The sequence below is a fragment of the Halichoerus grypus genome, chromosome 3 (assembly GCF_964656455.1).
Source record: "Halichoerus grypus chromosome 3, mHalGry1.hap1.1, whole genome shotgun sequence".
Lineage (NCBI taxonomy): Eukaryota > Metazoa > Chordata > Mammalia > Carnivora > Phocidae > Halichoerus > Halichoerus grypus.
In genome coordinates, this window is record NC_135714.1 from 155,264,978 (window position 1) to 155,288,846 (window position 23,869).

The 23,869-nt window shown below is 43.4% G+C and overlaps 1 protein-coding gene across 1 annotated transcript in view; it reads left to right on the forward strand.

Moving 5' to 3' along the window:
- The first annotated feature begins 1,333 nt into the window (after positions 1-1,333).
- NUGGC (nuclear GTPase, germinal center associated) overlaps positions 1,334-23,869 on the forward strand; it is a 47,102-nt gene continuing 24,566 nt past the window's right edge. Inside the window, exons 1-10 of the mRNA XM_078068221.1 lie at positions 1,334-1,456; positions 3,717-3,805; positions 6,578-6,682; positions 7,290-7,398; positions 8,208-8,430; positions 9,010-9,240; positions 12,665-12,874; positions 18,097-18,272; positions 19,610-19,628; positions 19,910-19,999. Coding sequence (XP_077924347.1) covers positions 3,763-3,805; positions 6,578-6,682; positions 7,290-7,398; positions 8,208-8,430; positions 9,010-9,240; positions 12,665-12,874; positions 18,097-18,272; positions 19,610-19,628; positions 19,910-19,999 — 1,206 coding nt within the window. The 5' untranslated portion in view covers positions 1,334-1,456; positions 3,717-3,762. The remainder of the gene's footprint in view (positions 1,457-3,716; positions 3,806-6,577; positions 6,683-7,289; positions 7,399-8,207; positions 8,431-9,009; positions 9,241-12,664; positions 12,875-18,096; positions 18,273-19,609; positions 19,629-19,909; positions 20,000-23,869) is intronic.

Here is a 23,869-nt window from a genome sequence, read left to right on the forward strand (position 1 = left end):
ATCATTGGTACAGTCTTGGTTTCAACGGCAGGTGACATTTCAAATTAAGAATTTTAATCCTTTTGGCATCCAACTAAATCAGAGAAGGACTAGATCAATCTTTCATTCATAGATGGGGAAACTAAGACCGAGGGTGATAAAAATGACTTGTCTGAAGTCCTACAGCTCCTTTGACTGATGGAAAAGCCAGAACTGTACATTCCACACCTGACTGGTGGCTTATTGCCCTTTCTACCATCACCTAGTTCAGCTCAGTGACTATGGACTGAGTGTCTGCACCATACTACCCTCCCTATTGAGATATCTGTTTATAAGCTTTCCTTTTAAGTGCCTGGTGTTTCTTTCATTCTACTTTCTCAGCCTTTTTGTTAGTGATTCCTTCCCACTTTCCAGTGTCTTGGTTTACTGATCAAATGGTCTCTTCCTGCCAGTCTTTGGACACTGGCAGAAGGGATTGGAAGCCCAATTTGCCACCACCACAGCTCAAATCATTTCCAGTTTCTCCACATTTCAGTGAGGGATCACAAATTACTCATGCACTGGTACCACAGATGCCCCTGCATTGGGAGGCTCATGGTTTGGTGTGCCCACTGCGTGCAGCAGCAAAGCCCAGGCCAAACCCTGGCTAGCCTTTGCTAGCCATTGTGTACCGTTGGTTTCATAAATGAAGTTAGATGAACTGAAGTCCCTGCAAACCTAAACGAAGCCAAAAACCAGTGCACAGGATTTGGTGAACATGTCTGCTTCTCCTCTAAATCTCCTTCTTTTTTTTTTTTTTCTTAAGATTTTATTTACTTATTTGACACGGAGAGAGAGCACAAGCTGGGGGAGCGGCAAGCAGAGGGAGAGGGAGAAGCAGGCTCCCCACTGAGCAGGGATCCCAATGCGGGGCTCCATCCCAGGACTCTGGGATCATGACCTGAGCCGAAGGCAGACATTTAACGACTGAGCCACCCAGGCGCCCCGAGTGTGTTCATTCTTGTAGCAAGCATTTGTTAAGCACCTACTAAGTGTCAAGCTCTGTGCTGGATACACCTCTGATACGGTGCCTAACATTTCGTGTGACTGTGGCTCACTGAGCTGCTGTCTTCAGAAAACAACAGATCGCTTTCTTTCTTGGGGTAATTCCTAGTTCCGTATCTAAAGTTATTGATGGGGGGGCGCCTGGCTGGCTCAGTCGGTGGAGCACGACTCTTGATCTCTGGGTCATGAGTTCGAGCCCCATGTTGGGCATAGAGCCTACTTAAAAAAAAAAATCCAGTTATTGATAGGCATTGCCATATACTTGCACACATTATAGCTCATCTACACATTTGTTTTCCTATCTTACCTAGGTGTTAATGTGACTTAACATTTCCAACTCAGCATTACAAACCAGGAACTGCTTGTGTCTCTCGTGAATTTTTGTGACCTCGTAGAGGACTTCTACTACTAGCTTTGCTGGCAAACAATTCAAGTAAGAACATAGAATCTTGGGATTTGAAGAGGCCTTAAAATTCATCTAGTCGGATGTCACTGTTAAGTGGTCACCCCAGTATAGGTTCAGATACCTTTAGTGGCAGAAAATTCATTACTTTCTAAGGGAGCTCATTGCATTTGGACAACTCTAACTACTAGAGTATGTTAAGCTGAAATGTACTTTCCACGAAAGCTAAGTGCCCTAGTGGTCCTCTCTTGGGACCACAGAAAACATGTATCATCCCTCTTGTATATGCAACTCTAAGGTCATGTATTTGAAGACCACTGTGAAGTCCTATCCACATCTTCTGCCTTTGCCATATCATCCCCTTGTCAAGTTCAGCATTCCCAACACTATTCATGGTTGTTGCTGTTCCATTTGCATACTTGTCCTTTTGTTCCTACTCTTTGCTTTACTCTTTAAGCCGGGACTCTAATTGTATCAAAAACTAATTTGGTTTAAATAAAAACTTAAAAAAAAGTAATTGGCTTAAAACATCCTATGGTGTAGAATCTCATCAGAAGCTTCCCATCCCTTATTTCATTCATTCATTCATTCATTCAATCAACATTTATTTTCAGCCATTGCACTTCATGATGGGAATGCAACATTGAAACAAATGTAGATAGAACCTCCAATAGCTCATGGTTCAGAAAGGAGGAAGGGGCAAGAAAGGATTATAACAGAGGTGTGCTTGGAGCAGTGGTGACACAAGAGGGGAATGATTGGAAATCAGGACAGTTTCATAGAGGAAATGCTAAAACAGGGTCTTAAAGAAGGAGTAGGAATTCACCAGGAAGAAGAGGGGTAGGGTACCCTACACAGAGAGAAGAGCCTACGCTAAACTGCATGAATGATTAGGAGGCCCTGCCTTGGAGAACTGTAGGGAGTTTGGGGTGGTCTGAGAGGGAGCCTCAGGATAAAGAATGGAGAGATGAGGAACTCAGCCTCAGGGCCTTGCACATAGTAGGGATTCCCACCACATCCAGCCAACACCTACCAAGTACAGAAACCATTTGGCCAGTTAATATCCACCAGCCAAGCTAAGCAGAAGAGGCTGTTTTGACTCTAACAGCCCAGGAGTCTAGTGGCAGTTGACAGATCAGGTGGGATTTTGCATTTTTCAAAAGGGCCGGTGACTATCTGCTTTTGAAATACATGGCTGAGTGATCCACACAGCAACATCAGATAAGGAGAGGAAGCTCCCCACCTGTGTTCCTCAAATTCTTCTCTATGTGTGGAGACAAAGAAGCTCCAGGATAGCATATCCCTACCCAGTCTGTGCAGTGCACTCTGTTCTGGGCCTCTCTTGGCCCCGTTCTCTCTCCATGCCCAAGGTCTGTCGGCCTGTGGGCTGCAGGCAGATGGGATCTGACACTTCTCCTTTTGGATGTGCCTCTCTTCCCCCCACCCCCTAACCCTGCAGATACCCCAAGCTGTGGTGCTGCGTATAGAGCTGAGTAGGGGTGTCTTCCTTGTCGAAGTGGAGTGAGGTGGCAAAGAAGATCCAGAGAAGGGGCTCATTTGGTTTGGTGTCTGCCTTCAGCTCAGATCATGATCCTGGAGTCCTGGGATCGAGCCCCACGTCAGGCTCCCTGCTCAGCGGGGGTCTGCTTCTGCCTCCTCTGTCCCTCCACCTGCTTGTGCTCTCTCTGTGTGTGTGTGTGTCTCTCTCTCTCTCTCAAATACATAAATAAAATCTTTAAAAAAAAAGAAGATCCAGAGAACCTAGTTATCGCAGCTCTCCTGCCCGACTCAGTAGCTCCCAAAGCAACTCCAGGGAACCCTAGGAATATCAAATGTTCCATCCATCTTCCAGATTCTTGCTGAAACCTGCTGGTACTAAATATAACGGAACCCAAGGCTTACCTGATTGGGCCACTTAGGTCACCCAAAGGAGTAAAGCCATATAATCTCACCTTTATGGCTCTGATCACTGGAGGTTTATGGTTATTTCAGAGTGGGCAGTCTTAAAGATCTCAGATAATATCAGTTTAAAGTTCTATAGATGTAAGGACTATTGAAAACCAATAGTCCAACATGGATCTTTGTCATGTTTAAATAGACATGTAGCATATGTTATGAGGAATTCAAAGACAAGTTAGAATGGCTACTGCCCTTTAGGAGCTTGGAATCTAGTCGGGGAAACAAAGCATAAGCAGATTTACACATTGTTGTTGTTTTTGTTTTGCTTTTTGTATTTACAACTTCTGCTGTTATCCCCACCCCCACCCTTGTGCTTTGTATGTATTTTCAGGCTGGTTCTCCTAAGTGGACAAAAGCAGGCATTTGCATAACAGAAGATGGAAGACACTGAGGATTTTGTGGGTCAGGGGGCACATCCAGGTAACATCCCTACAATATTCCCTGATGGGATAAATTGTTCCCATTTATCATTATATAATGAAGGGCCAATGGGTTGAGACTGTATTTAATTATAGTCAGTGTTCCTTCCTCTTTATTCAAAAGCTGATTTCTTATGACATGGTATAATAGTGAATGAATGTAAATTATTTCAACAACTAAAATAGGCTATTCATAATGTAGTAGATTGTCTGACCAGCAATTATATTTGTATACACATACACACAGCCCTTTTAAAAGGAGGTTCCAGAAACCCATCTTGGATTTTCTGAGAGTAGTCTCTCTTGGAATGGGCAAGGTAAGGCCCCTGGAATCATATCAGGTGCTTTTCTTAGAAGGGGAGATACAGGGTGAAAGCCTTTGCAGTCAGGGAGAGCGGCCTCCCTCCCTAGAAGGCTGATGTAGAGCCCCTGGAGCCAAGGAGGGAGCCTTCCCTAGGAAGATGCAGGAAAGTAACCCCTATGTACAGAAAACAGGGAGTATCACATCCTTTGTGTTTTGAGAATTGAGAGGAAAAATTCCTCACTCACAGGGGATGAAATCCCTGAGGTGCAAGGAATACACGGTTTCTGGGTCAGTGGGGTGGTGGCTAGCATCCAAGGCATGGCTGGTCACGTAAACTGAAAGAACGATAACATTGGGGCACCCTTGGTTGAGCTTAGCCCTGAAAGAGCTTGCTTGGAAGATCCATGGCACTCTCTGTCCGGCAACCCTCAGGATTAATGAGCCCGTATCCTGTGTCCGGCTTTTAAGGATCAGTTTTTCAAAAGCGACACCTTGTGGCAGCAAGAAGCAACAGCAGCAGTAGACTAGCTTTGGACTGCCCCCACCCACCCCTACTGCTCTTTTTCTAGGGTGATTCAGTTTAAAATGCTGGAAAAGGAGGGAGTGCTTGAGCAGTTACAGGGAATGAGAAGAGATGTGGCCAGTTCAGACCAGTTCATTCCAGTTACAATCTATATAGCAAGAGTACCCTTAAATGGTCCAAATCCCAGATAGAATACTTTCTCCGTTCCAAGGGGCTTTTCATTTTAGAAATTGAAGAAAAAGTTTAAAACCCTGCTATTTTATCTGACTTCTTAGCCTTTGCTTTGGTTGAGAAATAAGCTTCCGATCTTTTATCAGATTAATTGCCAGTGCTTATAAAATTGAAATAAAGGCCATGGATACACGGGCCCATCCCTTGTTTTATACACATGGCTAAGATACTATGCACATACTGTTTGCAAAAAAGAGTTCCTGAGTTCTGAAGTCGAGATCAAAGCCTGACATCCTTCACTTAAGACACGAAGGTTGGAATCCTGAGACACCTTTTATAACATGGACTAAAGTATTCTTCGGCCTGTAGCTGGTCTAGGGTGGCCTGAGTGGCAGATTCTTTTCTTCCCTGCTTCTTCTTCTCCAGCTCCAACCACTGAGCCAGCAACTTGGTATTTAATTCTATGCAGTCCTTAAACTAAGCCATGATGAATTCTTTGAGTTGAGCTCGATTAAAGAAGTTAGAATGTCTGAGACAGAAGGGTCTGAAATACAAGCTCTTTCAACTCGCTGTCACTGCATGAACATGAAGTGGCAGAGAGTTGGGCTTTGGCAAACAGCATCCCACTGCACTGCAACACTTTCTGGGGTGTGAGCTGGCTCCAGGACATGGCAGGATTTGTCCTGGAAGCCGTAAGGCTGAACCGTCTGGAAGACCTGCTGTCTGGAGCCCAGTGGTGGAGGCTGGGCCTTCTGCACAGGCTGGTATCCTGGGTCCCAAAGTGAAACTTCTCTGTGGTTCTTCAGGGAAGATGCCCTCCCAGTGTCATGCTCAGTTTTCGGGCCTCACGCTCCTGTATGAGCTTGGAGTGCCATGACTCTTGGGGATCAACTCTTAGGGTTCATCTCATGGCCATTTCCCAATCCCAGGAGCACTGGGTTAGGATCATTTCCAATCACCTTGACCCCAAAGACCCACTTATGGCCCTTTTCTAACCAGGTGGTGACCACCAGGGGGTATTTTCTAAAACTCATCCAAAACACAGTGTTTTGGTTGTGCCCTTTCCCAAGGATTATGGACCCTACCAGCCCTTCACTTCATAACCAAAGGAAACCATTAAAGTGAATAAATCTCTGGAGAACTACAAAGACTTGCTTCTTAGAGATTTCCCTTCCTTTTTATGTAAGGAAGCAGCTGCTAATGACTTTCAATGAAGAAGGGGGAAAATTCTTCCAAATTTAACCTCTGAAGGGCATCCACTGGTAGAACACCCTCCCACACTGTTACATTGAGTATATTTTTTGTCGGCCCTCTCATCTTACAGATGATCAAGGAGAAATTATTTGCCCTGGTTATGCGGCCCATTCTTTCCTCCGCATTCGGCTCCTGATCAATTTCTTTCCCAGTTTGAAAAGACCTCCCAGAGGCCTTTCTTCACCCCACACTTGGTCCTATCGTGGGCTTCTCTGTACACAGTTGGCATTTAGTGAAGAATATCCAGCCATTTTGGCTTCTCGGGATTTCCAAACTTTTCATTTCATTTCTGGGGAGATATGTTAGACGGCATTTTGGAGCTAGATGCAAAGTGCTATGACTCTGGAAATTAGCAACCAGACTGGAATGGCCCAACTGTGCCTGCTTCTGATATGAGTTTACAGGCATACAGAGCTGGCAGGAGCCTTCTTAGATTCTCTGGGTTTGTGTACTGATAGAGATCAGGCAAGTATACTATGCCCCAAGACTTCTAATTTTATATAACCTCTGTTTATGTCTAGTTGATGATGATGTATTTAAAGAACCAATGAAAAAAAGAAGACGTTCAGATAGAGACCAGAGGTTCCGAGCATTTCCCTCCGTGGAACAAAGTGCTCTTAAGGAATGTGAGTGTTATGACTGCTATGTGGCTTCTTCCAGTGTGGCTCTGTTCTTTTCCAAATGTGTGAAAATGCTCAAAGGAGGAGAAGGTTAAATTGGAAAGAAGGATGAAATATTTTCAAATGATCCTGATCCAGAAAAGGAGGCCTCAGAGTCTACAGAGATCTATAATTTGACAATTCATCTGTAGGAGTCTCTGGATAGGAGGGTTGTTATCAAAATAACCTCTTCCTGATTAGAACAAAGACTGTGAAAATGCTTGGTTTGGTGCCTTGGTGAATATTTCTACGATGCCCCGGCAATTTTTCTTTTTATGACCACAGGAGAGAAGAATCTAGAAGGGCTATAGCCCATGGCAAAGCATATGCTGACTTCTGTTACAAGGAGTTTCAGAGCAGGCTAGCTCCTTGGGAGGCTCTCAATCAGTAATTGCTATCTCCTATGGGCAATTATCGCTAGTATCACATAACTTGCTATCATATTTAATTGGCTTTTCATTTCATTTCTTTTTTTTTCCCTTTCTCTGTGATATTGAGCACATTCCTCTTTTGGAGATGTAGTACTTGACCTCTGCCAGGTACGTGCCAGGTAATACATTCCTGTTGATTCCAGATGAAAAATTGGAGTCACGGACCAGAAGGGTTTTGAGCAACACGTATCAGAAACTTATTCAGTCTGTCTTCCTGGATGACAGCATTCCTAATGGAGTCAAGTATCTCATGTGAGTCTGATATCAGCTACCCATCAAATCTTCCATCCATTCTTTCCTTAGGGGATTGTAGATGCTTTTCTCCAACAATGAAAGGGAATTTTCAATTAGAAACTAAGCAAAGAAGGCTAAACATTTATGTAGCTATGGGCATTTATTTATTTATTTATTTATGCCATTCATTGGGTTGCCACTCTTGCTAGGTAACCTGCTAAATATTTTACATATATAAAATTTCATTTAATTGTCCCAATACCCCTATAAAGGAAGAACTATTATTATCATCCCAATTTTACTGAAATTGTGGCTTAGAGAGTCCAAGACATTGACCAGAGTCACACTGTTGGTAAACTAAAGGGCCAGAATCCAACCCAGGCTGTGTGAAACTCTAGCCTGTGGCCTCAACCACTGGGCTGAGCTGACTTGAAGGACTTGATTGGTGCCAGGGCTGAATCTCCTGCTCGGAAAGTCTCTGGGTTGCTCCCAATAATACTTTACCTCTGCCTAAAATTTATTTCTAGGATCAAGACTATGTAATTTCCAAAGAACACAAACCAGGATGCTTCACATCTGGATAGGCATTACAGAGTTTGTATAGAATTATCATTACCAAGTATTTTTGCATAATCTCCTTTGAGCCTAATGACGACTCTGTGTAGGAAGCAGGGACTAATAATCCCTTCTGATCAAGAAAGTAGCAGAGATTCAAAAAGATGTATGACTTGCCTAGGATTGGAACTTACTTCCTTCGTGTTCTATTTTTATATCCTTCCCACTGTGCTTTGATGACCATTACAATGTGCATTAAAAAATCAATCTAGAAACAGGCTTCTTGCTTTGATTGAAAAACCGTCATTGGACCCGATCTACATTGGATTATTTGGAAGCACGGGGGCTGGGAAGAGCTCCCTGATCAATGCCATCATCCAGCAAGCAATGTTTCTACCAGTATCTGGAGAAAGTATATGTACCTCATGTATTGTACAAGTGAGCTCGGGCTGCTGTGAGCAGTATGAGGCCAAAATCCACCTTCTCTCTGACCAGGTAAGTGTCTCCTCCCTCCCTCCCTCCCTCTGTCCCTCCCTCCCTCCCTCCTCCCTTCCTTCCTCTTTCCCATCCCTGTTTTCCTCCCTCTCTCCCTCCTTTATTTCCTCCTTCCCTCTCTTCTTCCCTTCCTTTTCTTTCCTTTTCCCTCTCTCTTCCTTATAAATATAGTTTATGCCATTGTTGAATGAAACTTTCCTTAGACTTTTTGTGTTACAGTTCAGATTTAATATATTCTGTTCTCTCAAAAATTTTTAAATACTTGATCAGGCACACTTGAATGAAAAAAAACAAGTACAGAATGAGAAAGTTCCATAGAGAGAGATGGGGGTTCTAGCCTGCATCCTCTCACTGTTGTTATGGGACTTTGGGCAAGCCATTTCCCTCCTTGGGTCCCTGTTTCCTTAATGACAAAACAAGAGGTTTGGATTAGATGATCCCTTGCAGGATTAGATGATTTTAGAGTTCTTGGCTATATGCAGCCCCTCACCGCCTCCACAGGAACAATGGACTACTTCCCTTTTTCATTGTTTTCCATATCTGTGTCATGAGGGGCTTGGCCCTACTCTCCCTTGGCAGGAGTGGAAGGAAGAGCTGAAGAACTTGACTAAACTCCTGCACAGGACAGAGGAACTAGACAGAGAAGAGGCAGATGCGTGGGACAGGGATGATGCCGTGGAGGAAGCCATCTGGAAGCTACAAATGTTTTATGGAAATGGAGCAGAAAGAAAGAACTATGAAGAGTTACTAAGGGCAAAGCCTAAAGGAAAGATTCCCACCTCCAGAATCATCACCCTCAAGGCAGAAGAGGTAGCTTTGAGATCTCTTTCTTTATTTTATCATGAGTCGCAAGTATAAGAATTGAATTCATTTAGGAGATTTGCTCATGGCACAGTGTTTTTATTGGAAATGAGTTGATACCCGACTCAGAAGTATCCCTGCCCAAGTTCTTTTTCATTATTTATGGTTGTCAAATGAGAAATGATAGTATCTGACTGGGGGGTCTTTTGTGCACAGGGAAGACTATTTACAGTTACTTGAGGATTAACTAAGGTTGCTTTGGCTGCAAATGTTTAAAAACAAAACCACCCAATTTATAATGGCTTAAATGAATAGGGATTTATTCATTTTCTCACATAAGAAGTCTGGAAGCAGTTGGGTTTGTGGGTTGGTTCAATGGCTCATCAATGTCAAGATCAACACCTCCCGGGTTTCCTTGGCCTTCCCTCAAACTTGTTGCCTCATACTCATAAGATGGCTACTGAAGTGCTGGACTTCACAGTTGGCTTCATGGAAGAAAGAAATGGATAAAAGTTGGCACCAACCACATCTCCCCTTTCCTGGGAAAGTAAAAGCTTTCTCAGAAACACCCCCAACAAACTTCTGGGTAGATTTTCTTGTTCAGAACGGGTCTCTGGTTCAGTCACATGGCCTTTCCTAGCTGAAAGGGAGTCTAAAGCAAGAAGCAAATGTGTTATGACTGGCTGGGACCAATCTCAATCCACTGCCCAAACAAACAAACAAGCACTATTCTGTTAGCATGGACAAAGGACAGGCTGGATATTGGATATGCAGCAAGTAGAACAACGCTCTCCTCACTTCTATTATCAATATTCATTTTATTATTTCATTTTAAATTAAAGTAAAACACTTATGGAACTAATATGTAATTTACATTATACATTTATAACCTAGTGTTTCTTGTCTCTTAAAATTCATGTTTAAAATATTGTTATTCTATTTATAAATCTGGAATTTTTTTGTATGAAATAAGAACAATTACTTACACTTGTTCTAAATTTTAATGTTCAATTATCTCCTAAGGTTAACATAGCAAGTCCTCCTTAAGTAGCTAATGCTTACTTATATAATTAATCAACTTTCCTTAGACTTTTTGTGTTACAGTTCAGATTTAATATATTCTGTTCTCTCAAAAATTTTTAAATACTCGATCAGGCACACTTAGAAGTCAAATAAATGAAATCTTTCAAGGCACTTAGCTCTTGTATATCTAGGAAATCAAACAAATCTAATAGTCACTTCTTACATTTAAATGGGTATTACTGTTCAAAATAATGTCTAAAACATAGACTGAGCATGTCCAGAGAAACAATGATTACAAAACTGTTTACTTTATCTGCACACACTCAACTTAAACCAAGTGTTACACCAAGGTATCAATATAGTATCCATTTCTTCACTACTCTGTATGTAGAAATATTCCTTCCCAATGTTACAAATTTACCCCTTGAAACTAGGAGTTGAAATACTCACTGAAACGCAATTACAGGGGCACCTGGGTGGCTCAGTCCGTTAAGCCTCTGCCTTCACCTCAGGTCATGATCCCAGAGTCCTGGGATCAGAGCCTGGTCTCCCTGCTTAGCAGGGGGTCTGCTTCTCCCTCTGCCCCTACCCTCCCCCCCTCCAGCTTGTGTCTTTCTCTCTCCCTCTCTCAAAAATAAATAAATAAAATCTTAAAAAAAAAAAAAGAAACACAATTACATCTCAGTGAGTGAGGACACAGATTCAAAGTTTGAGTCCAGGATTCTAGACTGGAATGAGGAAGTTGAGTTTGCCTCCCAGAATGGTTTGTCCTGAGCCAGTTTATTGGGTTGAGCCTTCTTCTTATTCAAAGGGACTTTTCAAGGCCATGCTTTTTTTTCACATTGCCCTTAGTGTATCTGCTTTATTTATTTTTTAAAAGATTTATTTATTTATTTCAGAGAGAGAGAGAAAGAGCGAGCACGAGTGGGAGGGGCAGAAGGAGAAAGAATCCTAAGCAGACTCCGCACTGAGCAGGGAGCCTGACACGGGGCTCAACCTCATGACCATGAGGTCACGACCTGAGCTGAAACCAAGAGTTGGACACCCAACCAACTGAGCCACCCAGGCGCCGCAGTATCTGCTTTAGTTTTAAATTAAATATCTTAAAGAACTTTTATCATCTTTTCTTTCACAATTTCTTGTTATTTGATTAGAATCGATGAATTCCGTAACTCCCTACCCAGATTGCAACAAATCCCCTGATTTAATCTCAACTCTCTTAAGAATTTCTGTTCTTATCTTTCTCTCAGGACCATTCTATAGATATTTTTTAACAATGACCACCGAAGGGGCACCTGGGTGGCTCAGTTGCTTAAGCGTCCAACTCTTGATTTAGTCTCAGGTCGTGATCTCAGGGTCACGGGATCCAGCCCCGTGCTCAGTAGGGAGTCTGCTGGAAATTCTCTCTCTTTCCCTCTCCCTCTGCCCTTCTCCCCTGCCCACCCCCCATTCAGTGCTCTCTCTCTCTCTCAAATAAATACCTCTTTTAAAAAAATGACCACCATATATCCCAAATCTTCTTTGAAATAGTATCCCAGTAGAGATTTGCTGTCACACATGGTTGCTGGCCTGAATATGGCATTGCCTGAAGATATGTTTCGCTAGGAACGTGGGCTGAGAACAGTTCCCCATTCCCCCCATCATTATAACATTCTAGAAATGCCTATGCGTCCAGATATTTTTTGTACTTGGAAGAGAAATTTTAAAAACCTTTTTAAAGATCAATTTCAGACCAATTTTCAATTTGGAAAATATGGTCACTATATCACCATCAATTTTCTAGTCAGGGCTTTCTGGTAATCCCGATATTTGCATTAGCCATGGGGGAAGAATGCCCTCTCTCCAAAATGTAGACAATTGCATATTAATAACATTAATTTCAGAATTGAAATGGAGGGCACCTGGGTGGCTCAAATGGTTAAGTGTCTGCCTTCGCCTCGGGTCATGATCCCAGGCTCCTGGGATCAAGCCCAACGTCTGGTTCCTGGCTCAGCGGGGAGCCTGCTTCTCCCTCTGCCTCTCCACCTGCTCATGCACTCTCTCTCTCTCTGTATCTCTGTGTCTTGAATGAATAAATAAAAAATCTAAAAAAAAAAGAGTAAGAATTGAAATGGAATTTCAAGGATGAAATCGTTATCCAGTGAAGCTATAACTCTGCTGAAGCCCCATTCTAATTGGCTCTGGTTTTTTCATCTGTACATTAAGGAGCTTGCACTTTCTGATCTCCAGGGTCCCTTCTGGCTCTCAGAGCATAGACCCTTGCAGATGGGATCACAGGCCTCCTGGTATCCATTGCCCAGTGCTGTTTCTTACCATTATTCAGTGTACCTTTGCTGAACCTGAATCACAGCTGATCCAGGGAGGAACTGGGAGAATGTCTGGTGTGTGTGACTTTGTCCTTCTTCCTCAGGCAGGAGAGCTGTCTGTCAAGCTGGACCCCTACATCCGGACTCAGAGGAGAGACCTGGATGGAGAGTCAGCCGAGACACAAATCTGGCCCTTGATCAAACATGTGGAAGTGACTCTTCCCAAATCAGAGCTGATTCCAGAAGGCGTTGTACTGGTGGACATTCCAGGCACAGGTGACTTCAACAGCAAGAGGGATGAGATGTGGAAAAAGGTGATTCTCTTTCGTGTGACTTTGTTCCCTCCTCCCTCAACTCCTCCACCCTTTCTAAAGCAACAAAGAATGCTCTGCTTTCAGCTGCAGGGATTGTATGAGCTCAGGAGGTTTAAATTCTTCTACTTTCTAGGTTCTAAGCCTCAGGGCAATGGCAGGAGAGGGGTGGCCAGAGAAACTGGGGAGAGAGGAATCATGAGGTAGGCCAGAAAGCTAGAACAAGAGTATGCGGTACAGGGGAAAAGTCAGCAACCAAGTAGACCGGTCTAGGAGTAAGCAGAGGAAATGCAGACAGAGGGGGAGAAGGGGAGACCAAGGGGTGCGTACAAAGTGCAGAAGCTGAGAGCCTAGCACCAAGGAACCAGGAGGGGGCTAAGGTGTTTAGTTGTAAGGCACAGAGACCTGCTAAAGCAATCCCAAGCTAAGAGGGGTTAATCAAAAGAGTATCCAAGGATCTCCTGAGACAGCCAGACCTCAGGGCCACCTATCAGGACAGAAGCTGCCATTTTCTCTCTCATCCTCTGCCTGGTTCTTGTGACTGTTTCTCTTTGTGCATTGCTCTGCAGAGTCCTGCTTTTCACTTAGCTTTCTCTACGTAGTCCTTAGGTTCCACGTTGTGGAGAATGACCACCCTACCCCTGTCTCTAATGACGTTGTAGTTCATACACCTATGACTGTCTGACTTTAGTCTCTATGTGCTTTAGTTCATTCCTAAGAAGGAAAACGGGACCAATTACTGCACAACTAATGATTAACCCTCTCTGGATTAAGTATCCTTAGTGCAATCAGCTGTGGCTGAGGGTGGTGGTTGAAAGTCCACTTTCAGCCAAAATCTTGGGTAGGGTTTCAATTCCTAGCAAATGAAGTTGGAGCTGAGCAGGCACCTCCAGATATGTCCACAGCTCATGAGTTAAGCATTGGGGTAGTTAGATCTGTACCTAATGATTAGAGGTTGAAATATTTTTAAGAATTTATCTCTTTGTTCATTTGTTTTTCATTCATCGAACACATAATATGTAAGACAATGTACTTAGCACTGAGGATGCAAAATTATAGCTAATAATAATAATAGCAGACATTTACCAAGCATTTAGTTTGTGCTAGGTACTGATCTCAGTGAAGTCAGTTGCCCATTATCACCCTGGGGATTTTAACCCAGGCAGGATGCTCGAGAGCCTCTCTGCTCTTAAACCCTACTATAATCCTACATGGTAAAACAAAGCTAAATTAAAAGATGCAGAGCATGATCTTTAATGTTAAGAAGCATGTATGTGTGTGCCTGTATGTGTGTGTAATGTTTGCAAATGAACAGCAAAAGTAGAATCTTGCCTTTGGAAGGATACACACCCAACTGTTAACAAGAGTTTCTGTGTTTACTACCACTCTACTATGCACACCTGTGTGTTGTTTGTATATTTTGCATGAACATGTATTACCTATATAACTAAAAAGCTGAAAGGAAAATAAACCACTATTGAATGAGAAGCAGAGCCTTACTTCAAGGGGCTTAGAGTCTAACAGGAGAGAAGACACCTACAGATGACTAAATCCCTGGCAGAACATGATGTATGAGAAGTCCAAGGCGCTATGAACACTCAAAAATAGAAATTACCTTCAACAAGAGACCTCATTCCTTCAGCAAACACCCACTGAGCCTCTCCTCAATTTTGCATTAGGTTTTGGATGTACAGAGATAAAGTCCTTGCCCTTGGCAGTCTTGTAGTCTGGAAGGGAATCTAATTGTCATATTAATGAACAAACCACTTTACTTAATTATGAGGGCACAAAGTGATGAATTCTTTTTGCATGTGAGGGAAGCTTCAGAGAGGGCACTTGAGCTCAGCAGTCACCAGAGAAGATTGTTGAGAATGGGACCCCTGAGCACTGTTCTAGGCCAGAGAGCAGCAAAGACCCAGAGGAATGAAGGAGCCAAGTGTTGGGGGAAGGATGAGTCTTCCAGGGTGGCTGGAGGGAAGGGGTGTGGGGTGTAGAGGAGAGGGGCACAGAGGTAAGCCTGGAAAACTTGGGGGTTGGGCTTGAATACTATTCTTCCTGGGGAAGCTCAAAGGATAAAAGGGACTGGGGTATGTGATAGAGAAAGTGTGTCTTTAGGCAGAGGAGCTCAGGAGCACAGGGTGGGAACACAGGGACAAGGCATAGGACTGGAGCTGGAAGGGGACTGGGAGGGAGGGCTGGGATCACTGAGTCATGATCAGCCCAGCGCTGTAGAAGGCTCCATTGGAGAACCACTGATTCTCTGCTAGATGCAAACTTTAAATTCTGCAGATTCTGACTATGGGCCAGGGGAGCTTTAAGACTGGTTTGCAGTCAAGATTGGGATGATAGGATCAGGATGACAGCTTACAGATAATCAGCCTATGCCCTGATTTTACAGACGAGGAAATAAAGGCTCAGAGAGAGGAGGTAATTTGCCCAAGACCACACAGCTACTGAATGGCAGAATTTGAAACAGAGGGCAGGTTCCTACCTTCCCGGCTGAGGCTCTATCTCTCCCCACAGCACCTCCCCTAATAGTTCTCTAAGATAAAGGCAGTCCCAATGTCCTTCCCCATGGTAGTCTGCTCAGGTCCTGACATGAGGGCCAGGGTCTCAGCTCTGGGAGTGCAATCGCCAGCCTTGGCTAGTACAGGCTAGGCCCGGAGAGCAACAGCCTAGGGAGGCAGCCAGCCTCTCTCCCTGGATGGAGCCATGGTCACTGCCAGTTATGATAAGCTGGGCAGCCTATCAAAGGCCACTCAGAACAAAGGAGCCAGCAGATCTGGCTCAGAGCACCCTCTCTGAGGAGGTCGGGCTATAGGGAAGGGATGGTTTCCAGCCTCCTCTGCTTGGCCTCAGCTCCCCTGCATTCCTGCGGTTTTGTGAGATTCTCTCACAGGGAGTGACTAAAGACTCCCCACTTTTTAGGGAGAACAGAGCACAATGCCCCCTCCCCCATCTCTCTAGCTGCCAGCCATGCCTTCCCTAAGCTAAGACTGTTATGAATTCACGTGTCTGTCTGTCTGCCACCTTGAAGTCATGACACTTTAGGCATGCCACCTGAACTCTCTGAGGTCCCATTCTCATCATGGGAGGGAGTCGGTGGGGGGGGGGCGGGGATGCCACCCCACCCACTCCTAAATTCGGTTGCTCTAGGTAAGCTTTTTTATGTCTTCTGCCACTCTAACTTGACCAAATCCTGGCAGTCAGAGCCTTGTGTAGGGCCTGAAATTTGCAGTCCTCTTCTCATGTCAATAAACATTTAGGAAGCACCTGCAGTTGCCCGGGACCATGGGAATACGAAGGTGAAAGAGGCTCTGCCCTTGGGGGAGCTTGCAGCCTGGTAGCCTACGATCTTCCACAACCTGATTGAATAGCAAGAAGCTTCCCTGGATAGATTATAATTTGGGAAGTGGGAGGGAGCAGTTGTTTTTATTTTCCTGCCTAAATGTGAATCCATCCACGTAAGGAGGAGGTTCAGGACCCATAGTTGTATGGCCTTAAACCAATCTTTTGCTTCTCAGGGGTCTATTATCCTCTCTGTAAAACAGTGAAGTTTGTCTAACTCTAAAGATTGATGGCTTTAAAATAATGATCCATAAAGCCAAGAGATCCATGGACAGAGGGTTGAGGATACTGAGCAGGTGGGGGCTCCAAACCCTCCATCTCCAGTTCAACTAAAGCAGTTCAGTTTTTAAAAATCAATTGGAAATCTTCCTAATATTTCATTTGAAAAGGGTCCACTGCAAAAACAAACTTGAAACCCAAGATTTCTCAGCCTCAGCACTGTTGACATTTTGAGCCAGGTAATTCGTTGTTGTGGGGCTGCTGACCCGGGCACTGAAGGATGTTTAGCAGCATCCTTGTCCTCTACCCACTACCCACTACCCACTAGCTTACCCCAAGTCGTAACAATTAAACATGTCTCCAGGGGTGCCTGGGAGGCTCAGTCAGTTAAGCATCTGCGTTCCACTCATGTCATGATCGCAGGGTCCTGGAATCGAGCCCCACATCAGGCTCCCTGCTGACAGGCAGCCTGCTTCTCCCTTTCCCTCTGCCCCTCCCCTGCTCATGCTCTCTCTCTTTCTCTTTCCCCTGCATGCTCTTTCTCTCTCAAATAAATAAATAAAGTCTTTAAAAAATATATTAAAATGTCTCCAGAGGCTGCCAGATGTCCTCTGGGGTACAGAATTGCCTCAACTTAAGAACCATTGGCATAAAGTAAAATAATGGTTTAATTAGCAAGTCACAAACTTGTTACACCCCTATGAGCAAAGTGCTGTCCTGAGGAACCTCAGAAAAAACTCAATCCCTGAGCTGGACCAGCTTTTCATTTATATGGAGAGGTAAAACAAGTGAAACAGTACAGTAAGAGAAATGTCACAAGGCAGCCCACGATTACTTGTCACCTAAAAGTTGCATATCTAATAGAGCAATCTTTATGATTTTAATCAATTGTAATTTCTTGTCCATTGCCCTTTGCAACTTGAATCCTAAGGTCCTGGCTCCTTGCCCCGACATGGTGGCAGTGTGCTGAATATGCAGGGGCAGTCAAACATGGAAATGATGCCCTCTGCTGATAACTTTGTGGTCTGGATGCATGACCAGAACTAGTTCTGGAAAAAAAATAATTTTCTCTAGAAGACAACTGAGGTAAAGCAAGCCAGTGATGGATCTGGGGCTGGAGGTCTGATTTCTTGAATTCTATCAATCACTAATGCCACAAATATCTATGAATCCTTTAAGAGGGGCCAAGCACTGTGCCTAAGGTGTTGTGAATTTTCCACTGAAAAGTGCAGCCTCTTCCCATCAAGTACCTCACAATCTAGGGGTGGGGTGGGGTGGGGTGGTACAGAGAGCCGATCCTATACAATAACTCTGAGAGGTAAGTAGGTAAGTCCAGGTGCTGCAGGATGCAGAGGTGGGGTGTCCAATCCATCCTCACGTGGTCATTAGCAGAGTCTCAAAGGGCAAACGGAGGTCATGCAGAGGTTGTGGCAAGTGCAAAGGTCCTGAGGGATAAAAGAGCAAGTTACATGTGAGGAACTTCAAGAAGCTCAGCCTTGAGCTGGTACATGGAGAGTGCGGTGGGGAGAGCTGAGAGGTAGGACTGGAAGAGAGATGGGGCAGAGCACAGAGGACATGAATGATACATTAAGGGGTCACGTCCTCTACAACTGAGACGCCACTTATGTTCCTAAACCTACTGTGGTTATGTTCCACAGACCATTGATAAATGCTCAGTGATCTGGGTGATCAGTGACATCGAAAGAGTTTCTGGAGGGAGAGCCCATGCAGACCTTCTGAATGAGAGCATCAAAGCCTGCCAAAGGGGCTTCTGCCGGGACGTTGCCCTGGTGGTCACTAAGACCGACAAACTCCACCTGCCGGAATATCTAAGGTACTGGGCTGGGCTCGCGGACCTGTGGGCTTTCCTCCGTGGGTCCCGACTTCCGCAACAACAGAGCTTTGACCCCTGGACATTCCAGACCCAGGGAAATGACTGTTGGGGATGAAAGAGAAGTCTGGGTAACTTCCTAGGACATTAGGACCCTTGGGTAGATTGTCTTGGGAATCTGAACATTGTGGCCCCTCTAACAGAGTAGCTGCTCAATACCCAGTAGGCTGACCCTATACAGGGTGCCACTCGTGTGTATGAGATGCAAAGAGCACCTCCTGGAGGTGTGCCCGCCCCTGCAGATATGGGATGTGTAGACGCCTCCCCAACTGGTAGACACTTTCTATAATACTGTCTGGCACTGCACAGCTTTGAAGTGTCAGATTCTGTTTCAGATTTTAAACCCATTTGGAGCAAGGTTCTCGATGTTTCAGAATTTGACCAAAAGTAACAGCATTCTTACAGAGTCAAATTCTGACAAAATTTTAGTGGAAGGTAAGCATTTTAGAGTTTAATAGATGTTAAGATATGCTGGTTTCTGCATGGATCTCTGTACCTCCATAACCAAGAAAGCTGTAACTTCTCTTCTCTAATGGCACACTTTGCAAGTATCAACTGGTCTGTCCTGGGAACACGGGGCACATAGTCACCAGATATAACGTTGTTAATGCTTCTCTAATAAGAGCATCCTTACTGGTCACCTGTCATCTCTGCCCTTCCCCCACACCCACTGAAACTTGAATCCGTGTCTCCACGAATTCACTAAGCAGAGACAACTTCCTTGGTAAAGAAATAGGCCAAGGATTTTCCCCCAGCTTCTTGCTTTCATGGGCTAGGTTGGAACTAAAGCTTCATTTTTTTTTTTCACCTGCAGGCTCCCTTCACCCTGTCCCCTGCCCCAGAATAGTATCGCTAGCTCTCCCTTCCAGTGTCAGCTCTGCAACTGAACATGATTCAGTGGGATTTATGAAACCTTTATTGAACACTGCAGATTCAAAGGGGCATAGAGCCTAGTCACTGAGACCACTGTCTTATAAGAAGGTTAAAGGTTATAAAAGAGGAACAAGCAAAGTGGCTATGGGGATCCAGAGAGAGGGGGCTGCATTTTGATTGGGCCAGGGGGGCGGGGGTCACAGAAAATTCCACCACCAACAAAGCACTGAGAAATAAAGACACTTGTTTCAAGTGGACGCTGCAGGTGGACAAGAAGAGAGGACATTTGGACCAAAGAGAGCTTATGTAAAGGTGTTAAAGCACACTGTATACGCTGCTTTTAGGGAACGTTGAGGCTGCTGTGACACATAAAATGAGGTAAGTAATTGTTACAATTTTCATTTCAGGGAAAGAAAAGTGGGAAATGTAAGTATGGACTAGTTACTTTTTTTTTAAGTTCTATTGGTAGATAATTTATATACAAAAAATTGCACACATTTCATGTAACGACTTAATGAGTTTGGACATATGCATGAACTAGTTATTTTTAATAATACTTTTTATGATTAATATTATAAAATTCAAATACATACACATTTGTCTGGCCCAAATGAAGATATGCCAAAAACAATTGTGCAGCTTATCACCATATCACTCTTGATAACCCTGGACCCTTTGCCATGCTTTCATTTCTTTCTCCAATCTAGCGAACTATTTCAAGTCAGCGGGAGGCTGTTCTAGAAAGAAATGAAATGATAAAACTACAATGGAATAGAATTCTCAAGGAAAAACTCCAGGTGAGTTAACAGATTTCCCTATGTATTTTTCGGCTTTTCAACCACTCAAATTTTCAGAAACAAATGTCTGTTGGGTCCTGTGTAGTAGCCACATCAAAAGCTTTGGAGCAGACAGTTTGGAGTTAACTTAGTCCTACTGGTTAATAACTTTGTGACTTTAGGCAAATTACTGTTCCTCTCTGAGCCTCCACTTTCTCATCTGTAAAATGAGGAAATGATAACATCTACCTCCTGTGGTTGCTGGAAGGATGGGATGAGCATATGGTCCACTGAGATATACGTGCAGGTAAAATCAGAGATCACCACACTGTTTGAGGGTGATTTGCTGGAGGAACGCATAGGGTGCTGTGGGGACCCACGATCTTCCTCAGATCGTGCTGGCAGGCGGGGAGGGGTGTTGCAGAGAGGTGCAGGGAAAACTCTTCATGCTCCTGGGAAGAATTTTAAAGAACCAGTAGTCTTTAGTAAGGTGAGGAAGTGGGAGAAAGGGCCTTCTGCAGGAGCCTTGGGAGATAAGGCCTGAGCTATTTTTTTATTTTTTAGAGAGAGAGATTGAGAGCCTGAGCAGGGAGGTGCAGGGGGATGGGGGTGGGAGGGCGGGAAGGGCAGAGGGAGAGAGAGAGAAAATCCTAAGCAGTTTCCATGCCCAGTGCAGGGCCCGACACAGGGCTCTATCTCACAACTCTGAGATCATGACCTGAGCCGAAATCAGGAGTCAGACCCTTAACTGACTGAGCCACCCAGACGCCCCCCCGAGCTGTGTTTTTCAAGCTTGAGAAATTGTTCTGTGGGAATCTTGGCATTTTCTTAAATTATTTTTGTTATTCTGCCACTAAAATAGTTACAGACATAAAACTCCTTACTATAATTGTCTTATACAAGGATAAAACTGAAACCAATTTTAAGATAAGCTGTAAACAAAACATAGAAGAGATATATCAGGGTTAGTATAATGTGATAGATGTTTTGGTTTTGCTGAAACTAAATCTTTGGTGCAGCGTAATAGTAAAAACATATGGCCTGATGTCCAGTTCTATATTTAATTGCATTCTGTCATTTGAATTCAATTACACTGATGCAGAAAACGTCTGATGTACAAAGTGGAATTGAAAATTTCAAAGCTTTTGTCTCTAATTCAGAATAATCAGACCTCGTACTTAAGCCAAAGGCTTTGACCAACCAATTCTTAAATGCTGGTTTTAATGAGGCAATAACTGAGCAAAGCTGTTCTTATTCTCTTCAGTTGTTCTTGTTGGCATTCAAGAAATATGCATTTAATGAGTACCTCATCATATTGTTTCTGGAAACAAAAACAAAATACTTCAATATACAATTCACAACTATATCACTAATAAATATGGCGCTTTGGTGTGTATGAGATAGGGTCTGGACAACAGTGAGTCAGCTTGCAGGGGGACTACTGTTCTATTATCATATAAGTCTTTTTTAGGTCTACACACCTACACCTCTGAGGGCCAGGTGATACCTTAATTCTCCAACCACTTTACTTCAGTCTGAATCAACCCTTCACTTGTACTGCAGGGAGCAAATTTAATCTTAATCATAGAAAATATGAGGCAGGGACGCCTGGGTGGCTTAGTCGGTTACTTATCTGCCTTCGGCTCAGGTCATGATCCCAAGGTCCTGAGATCAAGTCCCACATCGGGCTCCTTGCTCAGTGGGGAGCCTGCTTCTCCCTCTCTCTGCTTGTGTGTGTGCTCTCTCTCTCTGACAAATAAATAAAATCTTAAAAAAAAAGAAATGTGAGGCAGAAGTTGATTATAAAGCAATCATTCATATAGATGTCTATGCTTATTTTTAAAATTTTTATTGTTATGTTAATCACCATACATTACATCATTAGTTTTTGATGTAGTGTTCCATGATTCATTGTTTGTGCATAACACCCAGTGCTCCATGCAGAACGTGCCCTCTTTAATACCCATCACCAGGCTAAGCCATCCTCCCACCCCCCTCCCCTCTAGAACCCTCAGTTTGTTTTTCAGAGTCCATTGTCTCTCCTATGCTTATTTTTTATTATAAAAATAAAAATTAGGAAAACATATTGTAAGAAAAATGACAGACCCCTGAGACTCCATTTGTAGACCTCAGTCTGGTAATACTATATATTTTAGAAAGATTATTTTCTCAGCATTAAGGAGAATGGATGGGGGGAGGGGTGAGTGAAGACTGGATGCAGAGAGACCATTCGGGAGGCTTCTCCTATAATCCGGCTGGAAGTGCTAAGAGCTGAACAAGGCAGTCACCATAGGACTAGAGGAGAGGAGATGTGTTTGAGAGATGTTAGTGAGTTCACATCCACAAGACTGGATGACAACTTGTATGTGGCAGGTGAAAGAGAGCTGGGTGTTTACATTCTCAGATACATGCTTGGAGCTGGTTATTACATAGCATTTTACCTTTGCTTTAGGGTACCTTTAACGAAAACCATCCTACTCCTCCTGTGTGTCTCTCCTTTCCTTTCATGCTATTAACACACTCACAACATTTCTTTTTTTTTAATTGAAGTACAGTCGACACACAATTTTATATTAGTTTCTGGGGTACAACATAGTGATTTGACAATTCTATATATCACAAAACGATCACCACAAAATAAGTCTGTCATCTGTCACCATGTTATTACAGTATTAGTGACTATAGTCCCTATGCTGTACTTTACATTCCCATGACTTGTTTAGTTTGTAACTGGAACTTTGTACCTCTTAATCCCCTTCACCTATTTGGCCCATCCTTCTATCCCCCTCCCCTCTGGCAACCACCAGTCTGTTCTCTGTATTTGTGAGTCTGTTTCCATTTTGTTTTGATTGTTCATTTGTTTTGTTTTTTACATTCCTTATAAGTGAAATCATATGGTATTTGTCTTCCTCTGTCCGACTTATTTCACTTAGTGTAATTTCCTGTAGGTCCATCCGTGTTGTTGCAAATGGCAAGATTCCATTCTTTTTTATGGCCGAGTAATATTCCACTGTATGTGGAATATCCATTCAGTCATCAATGGACACTTAGGTTGCTTCCATATCTTGGCTGTTATTAATAATGTTGCAGTGAACAGGAGGGTGTATAGATCTTTTCAAATTAGTGTTTTCATTTTCTTCAGATAAGTATCCAGAAGGGGAATTGCTGGATCACATGGTATTCTATTTTTAATTTTTTTCAGGAACCTCCACACTGTTTTCCACAGTGGCTGCACCAATTTACAATCCCACCAACAGTGCACATGGGTTCCTTTTTCTCCACATCCTTACTAACACTTAACTATTTCTTATCTTTTTGATACTAGCCATTCTGACTGGTGTAAGGTGATATCTTGTGGTTGTAATTAGCATTTCCATGGTGATTAGTGATGTTGAGCATTTTTCATGTGTCTGTGGACCATCTATATGTCTTCTTTGGAATGATGTCTATCCAGTTCCTCTACCCATTTTTAATCAGATTATTTGTTTTTTTGGGGGTGTGCCCAAGCATGAGCTCTTTATATATTTTGGATATTAACTCCTTATCACATATAGGATTTGCAAATATCTTCTTCCATTCAGTAGGTTGCCTTTTTGTTTTTTTGTTTTTTAAATTTTTTTTATTGTTATGTTAATCCCCATACATTACATCATTAGTTTTAGATATAGTGTTCCATGATTCATTGTTTGTGCATAACACCCAGTGCTCCATGCAGAACGTGCCCTCCTCAATACCCATCACCAGGCTAACCCATCCTCCCAACCCCCTCCCCTCTAGAACCCTCAGTTTGTTTTTCAGAGTCCATCGTCTCTCATGGTTCTTCTCCCCCTCCGATTTCCCCCCCTTCATTCTTCCCCTCCTGCTACATTCTTCTTCTTCTTTTTTTCTTTC